The sequence below is a fragment of the Hemicordylus capensis genome, chromosome 3 (assembly GCF_027244095.1).
Source record: "Hemicordylus capensis ecotype Gifberg chromosome 3, rHemCap1.1.pri, whole genome shotgun sequence".
NCBI lineage: Eukaryota > Metazoa > Chordata > Lepidosauria > Squamata > Cordylidae > Hemicordylus > Hemicordylus capensis.
This window is the reverse complement of record NC_069659.1, coordinates 150,611,162-150,627,775: the sequence shown is the minus strand read 5'-3', so window position 1 is coordinate 150,627,775 and position 16,614 is coordinate 150,611,162. Positions and strand designations below refer to the sequence as shown.

General features: G+C 42.5%; 1 protein-coding gene across 2 annotated transcripts in view; it reads left to right on the top strand.

The window, feature by feature from the left end:
* The window catches only part of IPO5 (importin 5), a 111,835-nt gene that overhangs the window by 74,714 nt on the left and 20,507 nt on the right, over positions 1–16,614 (top strand). For both annotated transcript variants that reach the window (XM_053306531.1, XM_053306533.1), the window contains exons 20-23: positions 1,252–1,363; positions 3,877–3,932; positions 8,224–8,346; positions 9,551–9,770. In XM_053306531.1, the coding sequence (XP_053162506.1) occupies positions 1,252–1,363; positions 3,877–3,932; positions 8,224–8,346; positions 9,551–9,770 (511 nt within the window). The remainder of the gene's footprint in view (positions 1–1,251; positions 1,364–3,876; positions 3,933–8,223; positions 8,347–9,550; positions 9,771–16,614) is intronic.

Below are 16,614 nucleotides of genomic sequence, written 5' to 3'. Positions count from 1 at the left end.
TGCCAGCCAGTAGTTCCGGGGGGAGAGCATTCATACAGGCCCTTGAGAAGGCCAATCTATGTTTAGGAAAGGTGAGGAGGTATAGATAATCTGCTGGGTGAGTTCGCATCCCACCACTGAGCAGGTAGAATGACCTAGATGTCCTCAACAGGTCATTCTGAAACTCAATATCCCAGATCCTTCATTTAATAAGTTCTTTGTCCCTGACCAATCCCACAGAGAGGATTGCCTCAGGCGAAAGACGGTAGGTACAGAGTTTCCTAACACACCAACTTGAGCAGTGCCTACACAATAATAAGGGAAGGAGACCAGAGGCATTAAGTTGATTCTTGCCCAGTTTATTAGTATTAGATACCAAGCTCTGTCCTCTATGGAGATAAAACCTGCTTCCAGTCTGAGTGGCATTCAAAATACATTTGGGGGTCAGAAATAATGTTTTTAAGAATCTAGCTTGTACCCACTCCAGGAGGGAATAGTTAACATAGGGTCCCAGCTGTGTCCCATATAACATCTGAGCGATCGCTCCTTCCGGCCGATGAGGACAATGAGGCGGCAGGGAGGAATGCTGCCCTCCTAAGGGGCTTGAAAAGAACGGAGCGCCGGTAGGGGAAATGCGGCGGGAGGGGTAAGTGCACCCTCTCACACCCTTAAAGAACTACTCCCACCGGCGCCAAAGCAACTTCAGGCACATCCCTAGAATGAACATCCCTCCTTGCCACCTGTGGAAGCTGAGAGTTGCTGGCACACTTCTCTGTCTGAGCAGCAGCATATCTAATTTGGGTAGTCTTCCTCCCAGAATCCTGAAATATTACCCCCAAATACTTAAAACATTTTACTTGCTCTATATAATGATTGTCAATCCTTCATTTTCTTTCTTTCTTTCTTTCCCTCCCCTATTGGAAAAGGCCAAGATTTTAGTTTTCTGATAATTAATGTCCAATTTGTCTTCCTTGCAATAGAGGGCTAAGGGGACCAGGAGGGGCCATCAGGCAGCCCCTGGAGACCTGTGGCCCAGGGCTTTTGTCTTTGTCCACCCCCGGCTCAATAGAGGCAACACCATTGGAGGGAAGATTGTTCAGCTCTCACATATTAGCTACTGATGCAGGTTACCACTGCTGTGCATATTTGTACAGTAAATAATGTGGTATAATTTACTCAAGTGAATGTAGTTGTGCAGCTCATATAACTTTTCTTGTAGCTGTTTGAACAACTTCATTAATATTCAAGCTGACTATAAATTTTATTCATTAGTGTATTGAAGTAATGGGAGATGGATGCCTTAACAATGAACACTTTGAAGAACTTGGAGGAATATTGAAAGGAAAACTTGAAGAGCACTTTAAGAATCAAGAGTTAAGACAAGGTAAATTAATTTATCTCTAATGTCAAACATATATACATCTCAAAAATAACTCTTCCCTCTCCCTCCCCAACCTGCCATCACAGAGCCACTGTGAACCATCTTGCTCTGAGTGGAAAAGACAGGCAGAATCTGAGGAGGTATCATCCAGCTCCCCAGGTCCCAGCTAACTGTCCCCACCCTTCTCCAATTGCCACAGCAGAGCTACCTGACTGTCTTGCTCTGAAGGGAGGAGAGACAGGCATGGCCTATCTCATTACCTGATTTAAGAGCATCACATGTAAAGATCTAGTTTTTAAGAGCTGGCCTAAAAGTTGCTGGCCAGAACACAGTGGCTGACATCCAGAGCTGCCTTCTGGTAGCACGAAAGGAAGTTGCATTGGTACAAAGGAGAGCTTCCCCACTACCATGGGGCTGTACATTCTCAGGTGCACAATAGCGGGGAGCAAATTGTGTGCCCTGGCTCACCCAAGAATGTATCCCTGAGGGTCACACAGCCCCAAGGGTCACCTCTTTGGATGAGCCAGGCACTCCCAGAGCCAGAGTGAATCATCAAAATTCACTCCCCACTTCTGTGCACCCAAGGCTGCTTGGCCCAGTATCGCTAAGGAAATTCTCCACTGCATGAGCGTATGTTCCTTTTGTGCTACCATAAGGCTGCTCTGGATGTCATAAGAACAGCCCTGCTGGATCAGGCCCAAGGCCTATCTAGTCCAGCATCTTGTTTCACACAGTGACCCACTAGATGCCTCTGGGGATCCCACAGGCAAGAGGTATGTGCATGCCCTCTCTCCTGCTGTTGTTCCCCTGCAACTGGTATTGAAAGGCATTGTGCCTCTGAGGCTGGGCACCAGACTAGTAGCCATTGATAGACCTGTCCATGAATTTGCCTAAGCCTCTTTTAAAGCCATCCAAGCTGGTGGCCATCACCATGTCCCATGGCAAAGAATTCCATAGATGAATTATGCACTCTGTGGAAAAGTACTTCCACTTGTCAGTCCTAAATTCCCCAACCTTCAGTTTCATGGGGTGACCTCTGGTTCTAGTGTTGAGGGGGAGAAATATTGAGAAATATTTCTCTGTCCACTCTCTACACTCATGCATAATTTTATACACCTTGATCATGTCTTTCCTTAGTCGACTCTTTTCCAAGGTAAAGAACTCCAGATAATGTAGCCTAGCCTCATAAGGAAGGTGCTCTGGGCCCCTGATCATCTTGGTTGCCCTCTTCTGCACCTTTTCCAGTTCTACAGTATTCTTCTTAAGATAGGGTGACCAAGTTATACACAGTACTCCAGATGTGGCCGCACCATAGATTTTTATAATGGCATTATAATATTAGCATTTTTATTTTCAGTCTCCTTCCTAATGATTCCTAGCATGGGATGTCAGCCACTCTATTTAAAAATATGAAGGATTTCATAGGAACACAAGAGCAGCCCTGCTGGATCAGGCCAAAGGCTCATCTAGTCCACAAAGTGGTCATCTGTTCCACAAAGTGGCTCACCAGGTGTCTCTGGGAAGCCTGCCACCAAGAGGAAGGTATGCCCTTCCTCTGATGTTGTTCCCCTGGGTCTGGTATTCAGAGGCATCCTGCCCCTGAGCCTAGATAATCTATAGCCATCAAGACTAGTAGCCATTGATAGACTTATCCCTTTTAAAGCCATCCAGGCTGGAGGACATCACTACATCCCATGACAGAAAATTCCAACAGTTTTATTATGTGCTGTGTGAAAAAGTACTTCCTTTTGTCGGTTCTAAATTTCCTGACAGTCGGATTCATATGATGACCTCAGGTTCTAGTGTTGTGAGAGAGGGAGAAAAATGTATCTCTCTCCACATCATGCATAATTTTATAGACCTCTATCCTATCTCCTCTTAGTCAGCCTTTTTCTAAACTAAAAAGCCCCAGATGTAGCCTTGCCTCATAAGGAAGTTGCTCTAGGCCTCTGATCATCTTGGTTGCCCTCCTCGGCACCTTTTCTACTTCTACAATATCCTTCTTAAGATATGGTGACCAAAGCTGTACCCAGTACACCAGATGTGGCTGTGCCATGGTCTAAAGGTATTATAATACTAGCAGTCTTATTTTCAATCAATATTTCAGAATAAAAATTCATAAAATAATATGCAGGATGAGCTGTAGCATCTATAATAAAGAATTCCTATCACCAACTGCAAACCCAAGGGTCCTAAAGTGCTTCCAAAAAGATGCATATTAACTCCATGCTCACCTCACTAGCCTAGAGCAGTATTTTGCAGGAAAAGCTAGATACAGCTTTCTCTAAACAGCTCCTGGTTTTCCAGTTGCCATTTATTCCTACTCCAAAACAATACCTTCCTCATATAAGGTTCCTCTACTTTTTACAGCAATTCTCCTGCCTGACGCTGGTATACCAACTAATTCCTCTCTGCTCCTTTTTACCACTTTATCTTCTTGCAGTAAGTCTGAATATTTCAGGAAATAGCTGTGATAATTAACAATATACTTTTTAACACTATACTTTTTTAATCAGCAAAAAGGCAAGATGAAGACTATGATGAGCAAGTTGAAGAGTCATTGCAAGATGAAGTAAGTTTTCAGTTAGTCTTTCATTGTTGCAGGAAACTGTTTGAGAATATTCTGTTACACAACAGTATGAAAATGCTGCATAACTGAAAAACTTATGCAACTGCTTTTCTATATCATGTACTCTGGGAAGCTTCCACCATGTTGTGGCCCTGAAGCCAAACTGTTTGAAATAGGTAAACATGAGTGGTGTCAGCTGTGCAAGAAAAAAACAGCACAAGGTGTTCCAGATTCTCTCAGATGACACCCCACACCACAAAATGGGTTATACTTTTCTCAGGCCAGTAGGAAGCAGATCATATTACAAAAATTAATTGAAGATGGTATCTTAAACACCAGATCCTTTTTTGCAACCTTCTAGACGCAGCAAGACCATCTTTATGGCAGCTGACAAACAGCCAGAAAATCCTGAATGGCAGCTTCTTCAGTTTTTACCCAAGGCTTGAGATTTAGACTGTTAAGGCTTAGGCAGCAGCCAGGATTGCACCAGATAAAAGCAGAGGTGACCAAAGATGAGACATGGAATTTAGGCAAAATGGGGGGTGGGGGTCTTGGAGAGTCATAAAACAAAACTCCCCATTAGAACCCTCACCAATCAGACATTCCCCCTCAGCAGCTGTTTCAGGAGCCTCTTTGAGTGCACAAATACAGAATCAGGCCTTATTGCTTTCCCCAAAAATCATGTGCAGGGTTCCACAGGAAAAGCCTTCCCTTGATTTTTGTTAAATTGATCTGCCTCCTACTTTCCTGAGAAAAGTATAACCAGGTAGTTTTGGATGATACAGATTATTTAGACCCATTTCAAATAGGCTTTTGGATGGGTTGAGACTGCCTTGATTGGCTTGATGGATTATCTCCAATTAGGAATCGACAGAGGGAGTGTGACTCTGCTGATCCTTTTGGATCGCCTGAAGAGGGTGGGATTGGGTGGCGCCGTTTTACTGTGGTTCCATTCTTATCTCTCTGGTAAATTCCAGGTGGTATCACTTGGAGACTGCTGCTCTGCAAAGCGAGACCTAAAGTATGGAATTCCTCAAAGCTCCATACTGTCTTTAATGCTTTTTAACATCTACAGGAAACTGCTGGGAGAGATCACCAGGAAGTTTGGTTCAGGGTGTTATCAATATGCTGATGACACCCAGTTCTATTTCTCCATATTAACCTCATCAGGAAATGTCATAACTTCCCTAAATGCCTGTCTGGAGGCAGTAAGGGATAACAAACTGAAGTTGAATCCAAATAAGACGGGGTACTGACTGTGAGAGGGTCAGGACTCGAAATATGGTTTAGGTCTGCCTGGTCTCGATGGGGTTACACTCCCTCTGAAAGATCAGCTATGTAGTTTGGGAGTGCTTCTGGATCCCAAACTCTCTCTGGTTTCTCAGGTTGAGGCAGTGGCCAGGAGTGCTTTTCATCAGCTTCAGCTGATACATCAGCTACACCCATTTCTGGAGATAAATGACCTTAAACCTATTGTAATGCACTCTATGTGGGGCTGCCTTTGTACATAGTTTGGAAACTACAACTGGTACAGAATGCGGTGGCCAGGATGGTCTCTGCCACTTGAAGGGATCATATAACACCAGTTTTGAAAGAACTGTGCTGGCTGCCAATATGTTTCTGAGCAAAAAAGTGCTGGTTATAAAGCTGCCAGTGGCTTGGGTCCAGAGAGCCCCGCCTTTTTTCATGAAGCCTGTTGCCTATTAAGATCATCCGGAGTTGGCGCCAGCTCGTTTGGTGGCAACTCAGGACCAGGCCTTCTCTGTGGTGGCTGCCCCGGGACTTTGTAATATTTCAAAGTCCCTTTCATTTGCCCTATTGAAACAAAAGCATCTCTTTCTCTGTTTGCTTTTAGGAAGACCCTCAGGACACGCCTGTTTTCTCAGGCTTTTTAACTGAAATTAATTTCTAACTGTTTAATTTGTTTTTCTCTTATGATATTGTTTTTACTTTATTTTGTGGAATGTTAACTGTTTTTACTGTTTTATATTGTGTTAAATTCTGTACACCACTAGAGATGTACATATCAAATGGTATAAAATATGGTGGTGTAGTGGTTAGAGTGCTGGACTAGGGCTAGGGAGACCCGAGTTCAAATCCCCATTCAGCCATGATACTTGCTGGATGACTCTGGGCCAGTCACTCTCTCTCAGCCTAACCTACTTCACAGGGTTGTTGTGAGGAGAAACCTAAGTATGTAGTACACCGCTCTGGCCTCCTTGGAGGAAGAGCGGGGTATAAAAGGTACAATTTAAAAAAAATTGTGGTGTGGTATGGCACCTGAAAGAATCTAGAAAACTTTGTGCTGTTTTTTCTTGCCCAGCTACACCGTTCTCTTGTTTACCAATTTCATCAGTTTGGCCTCAGGCCCCAAGCATGGTGGAGGTTTCCCAGAGCACACAATATAGTAACACTGCTTGCAAAAGCAGTTGTATCTACAACTTAAGGGTGTAAAAGAGTTGTATAATCTGCCCCCTACTGGCCTGAGGATTATAACCCATTTGTGGTTTGATAGCTGAGAGGGACAATTCATATGAACACTCAGCTCTTAGTGATGTTTTCATTTGTTTTAAATGTTAAACTGGTGAGGATAAAGAAAATCTAGCTGTCTTGTTTCTTTCTTTGGAATGGCTTGTTCTGTTTCATTACTTCTAGTGAATGATCAACTTTCCATTTAAATTGCACTAGGATTGAAGCAACAAGCCATAATAAGCCATGACAAGTGTATTCAGCCTTAAGTTACATTGGTTCCTTGAGATGTGGAAGATTCAGCGATATGCCTCAAACTAGCTTTCATGAAGTGCTGGACTTGAGCATGGCTGGCATTTTCAGGACTTAGTTGTCAGACCTGCAGTGATCCAGTCAGTTTTACATACCTCAGACTTTGCAGCTGTAATTAGATACAAAATCCTTTGAACTAAGCCTCCTTTAGTGCATTTGAGACTGAGATTTTATCTACATTGTAATTATTTAGGGGACAGTTATCCCACCTCTTCCACTCAAGAGTGCCTAAAGTGGCTTACTGTAAGACTATTTCTCATGGTTTGGTTATGTGCAAATTGATGAATGAATTACACACAATACCCTGCAGTCCTACAAATGACTCGCACAATCTGTAGCACATTGGCTTGATACATGTTGGAGGCACCATTTGTGCTGTAGGTGGTGCAATCACTGGTAAGGGTGTTCTCACTGGTATAACTTTAAAATCTTTGTAGTCTGTCAAAAGCAATGCTGATGCTGAGAGTTTGCACCACATAGTTCTTGTTAAATATGTAGTTTCTGTTGCAAGATAGTGACTGTATAATTGGCCATCTTTGCAGTAGCAAGCCAGAAATGCGGTTTAATTCATACTGTAATCAGATTGTTTTAGCAAAACACTTGGAATAGTCTGTAGTCCATTTATCCTTTGTTGAACTGACTGGTCTTGGGTTATTCTAACCAACTTCCTTGAAATGATTCGATCTTCAAATGTTGAATTTGGATCTTGGTTTATTTTAAGGAAGTTGATTAGAATAAACCAAGATCATTTGGTTCAGATGTAGATATCTATTTTTGCTCGGGGTTATTTAATTGGTCTTATTAGCAATAGAGATTAATGCCATAGCATTTTAGAAGTGACCAAACTTCAGCTTAATATTTTACATTAATTAGTACTGCTGTAGCAGCAGTGACTGAACTTCAGCTCCTGGCCAATTGAAGAATACATATACAAATTAATATGATAGATTTATTTTGTTCCCCTCCTTTTACTCTCAGCCACACTTTGGAATTGAAAGAGCCACTGGATAGAGGGGTGGATACAGCTGACCATTTTATCACATATCTGCACTTGATGTTTGCCAAGGTGATGCTCAAATCCATTTGGCAGGATGATAATACAGATGGTCAGAATGCTTCAGAATGAATTTTATCCTGAGGTGATCTGGGCACTTGTCAAAATACAACAACTTGGAGCAGGGGAGGGAGTGGAAATGAGAAAATAAATGAAATCCCAAGCTGGTCTTCAATAAAACAGCATATAACTGGTTGGAGGGAGGAGCTGTATGAGCTTAATTAGGAGTTGAGGGCTTTAAGAGAGATGTTGCTGTATCTGAGAATGGTCTGTTGGGGGTGAAGTAGAAAGATAACTAACACTGATTGACTCATATTGCACACATGGTAACCTTTAAGCCTAAAACATTCTTTCTCCTCTCTTGCTACTTCCTGAAAAACTGTAATTAGTTTTAGTCTGAAAAGACAAACACAAAATAAATTAGATTTCTACTGATTCTGTTGCTTTCTTCTTGATCAGCATGATAGTGATGTCTACATTCTCACTAAAGTGTCGGATATTTTGCACTCGATATTCAGCAGCTACAAAGCAAAGGTGTTACCATGGTTTGAACAGCTGTTACCACAAATTGTCAACTTAATTGTAAGTATCCTAGTTTTATCAGACTGACCTAGGGTGACACCGAGAATCCCCATATTTAATATTGTAAACACTTGGATGGTGGGAAATCCTCTATGTAAAATAATTCTTGGTTACCAAATTAATATGAAAATTAATTCTGGTTAAAATTAAGCTGGTTTCCAGGTGGTCAACAGGTGATTGACTAAATGCAGCTATTTTTTTTTCTGTTAACAATAACTTTAATACTAGTAGGCTTTAGAGAAATGTTTTCTAGAGATGTAAAAGATGAACGTTGATAATAATGAACTTACGTGCAGTAGCGAGGAGACCATTTTTGGCATATTCATTGAGACTTGATATATCAGATCTTTTCAAACCAACTGATTGGTTCATTTTAACGTTGAACTACACTAGCCTATATCCAGACTATGCACTAGTGTAATGCTGCTGTGCTAGTGCAAGGCTATAGTGCCATGACATTGTACAAAGAAAGGAACGTCTGTCCCAGACTAGTTATTGCACTCGTGCAAGATGTTGACATGTTGCACAACACATTGAACAACCTTGATTGTGTCTTGAAGAAGGTTGAACAACCCTGGGGAGCTCTGCAAGCTTGTGCAACTTCTCTCATTGCTGTGGTGCAGCATGTATCTAAACGTTGGGCACTTTTATGATGGGAACTGCAAGCCTGGGCTTTGAAATAGATATGGATAGATTTATGAAGTATTTTGGACACTTAAACTTCTTTGGGTTTCTGTTGTATTACATTGGGTCACATATAACCCATTGCAGTGCATATAACCCACATTCGTGCAGTTTGTGAAACATGCATGCGCTCTTTGTGAAAACAAAAATTGTGAAATAAGTGGCCATTATTTCCAGTGACAGTTCAATTTATGTGATTGTATACATGTTCCATTGCAATGTGCATGGAAAGTTGCACTGTTTGTGAACCATTATATCTTATCTGGATTGTTGTAAACTGCTTTGCGTTGTTGGAGAGGCAAGATATAAATATTGGTTATAAACAATATAAAATTACACTATATAAGCTAAATAGTAAGACTAGATGTAGCAGTTCAGGATTCTAAATAATGTTCAGTATGCAAGAAATTGTGCTTCATGCAGCATGATCGCTATCTTAGACGTAATGAGCTTGCGGCAGGGGACAAAATGGAAGGAAAGCTGCATATAATTTTGTCTATTTTGAAAATGTCCCTTACAGTGTCCACATCGGCCATGGCCGGACAGACAGTGGGGTTTATGCATTTTTGATGATGTCATAGAGCACTGCAGCCCATCCTCATTCAAGTATGCAGAGTACTTCTTGAGACCAATGCTACAGTCAGTATGTGATAACAGCCCAGAGGTTAGGCAAGCAGCTGCCTATGGTGTTGGAGTTATGGCACAGTTTGGTGGGGACAACTATCGGCCTTTCTGCACAGGTACGTGTCCTCAAGATATCTTCCAAACGTGATCATTCTGACTACAAGTATAGCAGAACTTGGCTAAGGGAATTTCTAAGGAACTAGTTTTCAGTAGGAAGAGCAACTGGGTGTTACTAGTATTGCACTCAGTGATGGCTACTAAATGTGAAGGAAATCATAGTAGATCTTAATGTTCAAAATTTTAATTGCATCCTGTACTAGCACACATTACCTTTACTCTCCCAACTGACTGCTACAAAGTGTGGTAATTAAGACTGCTTCAAAAGAAGTGAAAACTCTATCTGGATTGTGATCCGTTGGCATTCATAAGCAGTGGGTACTGCGCCTCTGCGGGGACCTCGCAGATGGATTTGCTAGCTTAGTGGTGCCTGTGCCTCAGTCCAAGCACTTGGCGTGTCCGTGTCGTTAGACTACTCTTTGGATAGCAGACTTTGGGGTTGGGGGTTTTTTGGTGACTTCAGAATGGCTTACAACCACTCCTTGAATCTTGGACATTGGACTTGTTAAGACCACCCTGCAGTTACATTGAGGCAAATGGAAGTTAAGAAAACTTTCAAACTATGTATGAAGTGTGGCGGCAGGCTTCTGTCAACTGACCACCACAGTGCCTGCCTATTATGCCTGGGAGAACAAGGCAATCCAGCAGTTTGCAGAATTTGTACTTCCTTCTCCAAACAAACCTTTAAATATCATGCCCTTCATTCGCATGCAAACAAGAAAAGGCGTGGACACGGGCACAAGAACAAACAAATAAAATGAACCCGTGTAGAATGGGCAAGGTACAAAAATGCAGAGGCACAGTGGAAAGTAAAGAAATACTACGTATAATCTCAAATTGAAGGCATCCAGAAATCAGTAGCAAAAAAATACAACAATGTAGACTCTTACAAACTCCCCAGTGGCAAAAAAGCACTCCCAAAAGAACAATAGTACAAACACTGGTAATGTTAACAAACTGATGTAAAGCTGCTGGTGCCAGTTTGCTGAAAGTCCATCCTCCAGCATGAAGAGGTAATCCCCTCTGCATAGACCTTGGAAGATCTAGAAACTTTGCATTGGAATCTTGAAGCTTGAATGAAGACTTGAAACTTAAAAAACTTGACAGACTCCCTAGATCAGGGATTCTCAACGTGTGGGTCCCCAGATGTAATTGGACTTCAACTCCCATAATTCCCAACCAAAGGCCACTGGGGCTGGGGATTATGGGAGTTGAAGTCCAATAACATCTGGGGACCCACACGATGAGAAACCCTGCAAGATGATAGTCTGTTTCACATACATCTTCATCAGAAGTTCCTAATGTCTATACGTCAATGAACATTAAAATGTAACATCAACAGTGCAAAGAACATGACATATATATAATGCAAATGCAACCACACCAACCTTATTAGAGGAAAAGCCTTGTTATAAGAGCAGCACGAAAGTGCCTGCAGAAACATGCTATAATCCTTCATGAGCAAACTAAACCTTGGAGTTAAATACTCTCTAAAAAACTCAATCAATCACATGTGGGGTGAAAATAATTAGCCAGCTGGGCTCATCTTCATACCCCCTGATCTTAAAGAAACAACCATTTCCAGAAAGCCATAGAATGCATCTCATGGGCTCTTAAATGCTGTAAGGTTCTCTCCAAGGGAAGATCCTACCAAATATATGAAAAAGACTTATCACTAAACGGAGCACCAAAGTGCCTGCTAAAAATGCTAGACCCTCTTAATGGACTTAACCAAGCTTCAAGATTCCAGTGCAAAGTTTTCAGATTCTCCAAGGTCTACGCAGAGGGGATTACCTCTTCATGTTGGAGGATGGACTTTCAGCAAACTGGCACCAGCAGCTTTACATCAGTCTGTTAATATTACCAGTGTTTGTACTATTGTTCTTTTGGGAGTGCTTTTTTGCCATTGGGGAGTTTGTAACAGTCTACATTGTTGTATTTTTTTTGCTGCTGATTTCTGGATGCCTTCAGTTTGAGATTATATGTACTATTTATTTCTTTACTTTCCACTGTGCCTCTGCATTTTTGTACCTTGCCCATTCTACACGGGTTCATTGTTTGTTTCTTCATTCGCATGTGGCACTTTGACTGCTGATGCCAAGACTAAACTTTTCATCTACATTGGAGTTGATGTCGAAGCCAGTGTCAGGACCTGTGCATGCACAGTCTAAAACCTCAACCCCATCCGCTAACACTTCAGCACCTGAAACCATATTCAAATGCCCTAAAGAGCTTCCAAATGAATTGTCCACAAAACACCAGCAAAAACAATAAGAAGCAGAGGTCCTCGGATGAGGAGCGCTCTCCTCCACCTTCAAAGAAGCACAAGTCTAAATCTGTAAAATCTCCAAGATTGAAGGCTGGACCCCCTTTGCCATCGCTTCTTCAGGCTTCATGCCATTCACTGGCATCAACACCAAGATAGTACATCAGCATCGTGTCGACATGGAAGGATGAACTCCACTCCCCGTTAGCCCCCATCTCACCGACGCCACACCAGCTTCAGACATTTTCTCCATCTCAAACTCTGTTACAGTCACCCTCTATTCTAAGGGAAACAACCCCTCGAGACTAAGAACCAACATTGCCTGCTGTTCCTATCATCAGCTTCAAGCCAGTAGTAGATCCTTTAACATCAGGTGCAGCTTTGGATCCAAACATGGCTAAGACACTCCAATCCATCTTAGACTCCACAGACAACACACCTTCAGGCTCCACCTTCCATGGCTTCCTGAGCCACGGACTCCATGTTGACCCTGACATTGAGAAAGTCCCGGTATCAATCCCAAAGACCCTGTCAACATCACCCGTATGCTTCAGCACAGAGAGACTTAACATTGAGGCTGATACTATAGCTACAATGATTTCTACATCGACTACTCCATTGGCCTTAGCCTCTCTTGGAGTTTGAAAATCACTTGTGGAGTACACTACCACCCAGGGTTTAAGGTGTCACAACAAATTGATCCACAGTTGTGGCTTCCGCTACTCCCCCTCTCCAGCAATGCCTTATGACTACACTGAGTACCAATTGTGGAAGGCACAGCATACCACGTCAGGTTGCAGCAGCTCTCCAGGTGCACCCTGAACGCTTTGAGCAAGTCATGCCAACATACTTCCCAAGAGCCCCAGCTACTTTACAACCTGGGCCTTCTGCAGTACCTCTGACAACGCAGACCTCTACATTTCTGACACTGCCCCACACTGCTACAACATAACCCACAGTAATGCCAATTCAGACACAAGCCACAATGGCTCCTAAGCCCATGACAGTGCTTCAAGTTGATCAAACCATGCTTGCTCAACCTGCACCACCAGCAGATCCAATCCTTTCTGCACCTGTCATCACACTCGAGGACCCTCAAGGTGCTGTGACATGAGCTGTCCCTTCCTCAGAGGAAGGGTATAACTCCACGTCTGATTCAAAGGATGATTCAGTCAGTACAAATGATCAACCTTCAGATGTGCCACCCAAACCTTCAACTTCCCTGACAGAGCGGTTGAAGGCCTATCATATTCATATCATGGAAATGGCAGAGGTTTGGGGATTAGATACTAAGAAACCTACAATGGATTTGAAGAGCCCTGTCTATGATGTCATAGCAGCAGCTCAACCAATGCTCCCTGTAATTTCAAAGGCAGCCCAGACAGCATGGGAGGTGATACAAACATCCACACGGATATCCAAACCATCCTAGAAAGCCTCTACAGGTTTCAGGAGGAAGATAATGCCCACCTCTTAAAACACCCCATGCCAAATTTACTTGTCATAGGCTGTGCATCCTCAGCTAAAACTGGATGCAGACACACTACTCCATCTGATAAGGAATACAGAAAGATTGATGTATTAGCCTTCTAAATTATGCTGCCTGTATGGCATATTACAACCATTCCTTGTGGGACAATTTACAGCACAATACATCATCTGTCACCTGAGGAATTCCTAAAGCACTACAGTGAATTGTACACCAAGTCCATGGCAATTACTAGGCAACTGCTAAGCACTTTTAAACACTTGGTGGAGACTGAGTCTCGTGTGATGGCAACAGTTTGTTCATAGACCTGCCTGGCTGAGGTCCACAAGCCTTCAATGGGACAGGGATCCATTTTATTTATCTTTTTTATTTGTTATTTCTCTGTGTAAAAACACCCTGAGCCATTTTTGTAAGGGCAGTATAGAAATCCAATAAATAAATAAGATAAAATGCCTACCTTTTGATAGCAAGCGCCTACTTAGTGAAACTGATTACTATAGAAACTTAAGGAATTCAAATATAGAGCAAATACTTTCACACTGCTGCTGCTTCATCATATTCTTCCTCATGTTACCACCCTTATGGACGTTAACGTTCCACTTACAAACAGCAAACCTTAAAGATTACAGGAAACAATATAAAACCTACCAGTACAAGGGTTTTGGTCAAAAGTCTAAATCAGGAGTCCCATCCAAGCTAGGATTCCTCAAAGCAGTCTTTGTTATGGACAATTGCCCATAGTTATCAACTCCACACTGCCAAAGCAAGTACAGCCAGCTTTGTAGTTGCCAACACCATCAGACTGGAAAGCCATGCCCCAGCATGGCACCACATAACATCAGACCAGTGGGTACTCCAAATTATCTCCACTGGTTACAGAATAGAGTTCAGAACTTTGCCATTGTTCTCAGGCATGAAGTTTTCACCCGAAACTCCTCCTTTACTAGAGGAAGGTTCTGTTGGAGAAAGGGGCCATTGTCCTTGTGTTGTGGACACAGAGACTGGGCGGATTAGACTCTTGCTATTTTCAGATTCCAAAGTAGGGGGGAGAATCTGACTGATCATGGATCTCAGGTGGCTCAATCTTTTCATCAGTGTATGCAAATTCAGAATAACGTTGCAGGGAATCCTCCTACTCCTATTCAAGGAGGAGTGGCTTGCAACGTTGGACTTAAAGGATGCATATTTTTACATTGGGATCCAAGAAAACCACTGGAAATACCTAAGGTTCATGGAGGAAATTCAGTATACCAATATAAGGTGCTCCCCTTTTGGATTATCCATCGCTCCAGTGGTTTTTACAAAATGCATAGCTGTGATCATTGCCCACCTCAGAATACAAGGAATAGTTGTTTTTGCATTTCTAGGTGATTGGCTCCTGGCAGTTCAAAACAGAGAAGTTACTTTCTCAGATCCATTGTGTTGACTCTTCTTCAAGATCTTGGCATCCAGGTTAACTGGAAGAAGTTGCACCTGCAACCACAATATAACAGATAACTTGCAATAACTTGCTCAACACACATACCAAAAAAGGCTTACTTACCAAAAGAGCGTGTTCTTCAGATTTGGGTAATGATCACCAACCTTTGCAACAAACCAACACCACATATACAGAGATTACTGGGCTCGATGGCATCCTGCAATTCGATGGTGCATCGTGCCCATTTAAGAATGTGCAAAATCCAACTTTGGTTCCTTCAGAACTTCCATCCCACTATCAATGGTAAGGAAATGCTTCTGACCGTTCCACCCTCTGTACTTTATTCCTTGCAATGGTGGGTGGTAGAGGGCAACCTTTTGGAGATGTTGTGCTCTTCTAACCATTTACTCATGCAGTGTGTTACCACCAGTGCATCTGTTGCAGGTTGGGGTGCTCACTGTGGAGAACACCAGATCCAGGGTATGTGGATCATCCAATGCCAACTGCACATCAACATTTTAGAACTCATGACTGTGTTTTTGGTTCTCAAGTCTTTCACTCCTGCTATGAGCTGTGTGTCCAATTACCACTTGACAACACCACTGCTATAGCCTACTTTAACAGGCAAGGGAGGACTGTGTCCTGTTTATGTGCGCTGAGCATCCAGATCTGGAACTGGTGCATTGCACAGCATAGACATCCAATTGTAATACGCATCAAGGGGATCAAAAACATACTGGCAGACCATCTCAGCAGATCCTAAAACTTCACCACCACAAGTTGAAACTCAACCACCTTTACCTTTGACATGTTTTCAAGTTATGGGGAACTCCACAGTAGAGAACATGAAGTGCTCATGCTATTGCTCAAGGGCAGTCCATGAGAAAGGCTCCATGGGGGATGCTTTTTAGAACCATTGGCAAAGGGGCTATTGTACATGTTTCTTCCTCATCCACTGCTCAATATGATAGTAGTGAAACTGATCCAGGACAACACAAGGTATATTCTCATCACTCTATGGTAGCCCCGCCAACCATGGTTTGTGTCTCAGACAGTCCAGACAGACATACAACTCTTCTGTCAAAGGACAGAGAAGTTCTTCATCCAAATCTAAGTACTCTTTCCTTGACAATATGGAGGGTCAGCTACTAATCAAAATATTACTTAACTACTGTAAATTTTCTACAAGATGAACCTACTTGTTGAAGTGGAGGCAGTTTTGCACCTATGCTCGGACACATTCATAAGACAGATACATCTGTACATGGCCTCTTTAAAGAACTCAGACTTGACCAACGTTTTTGTAAAAGTACACCTTGCTGCTATATCTTCTAAACATGATGGCTGGAATAGTAAGACAGTTTTCTCACACCCTAACTGCAAATGGTTCTTCTTAGAGGCCTCATTTTATTTCATCCTGTCTGAAGGCCTGTTGAACAGTGGAGCTTGTCACTGGGTGCTGTCCACTCTGACAGAACAACCCTTTGAACCACTAGCCACTGCTTCTCTGAAGCTGCTAGCATTGAAAACAACTTTTTTGGTGCTGTTACTACAGCCCGTAGAGTGAGCAAAGTCACAGCTGTGCGTACTGATATGCCTTACACAAGATTTTATCCTGTTAACGTCCTCATGAGTATGGACCCAGAATTCTGTCCAAAGATTGTAACA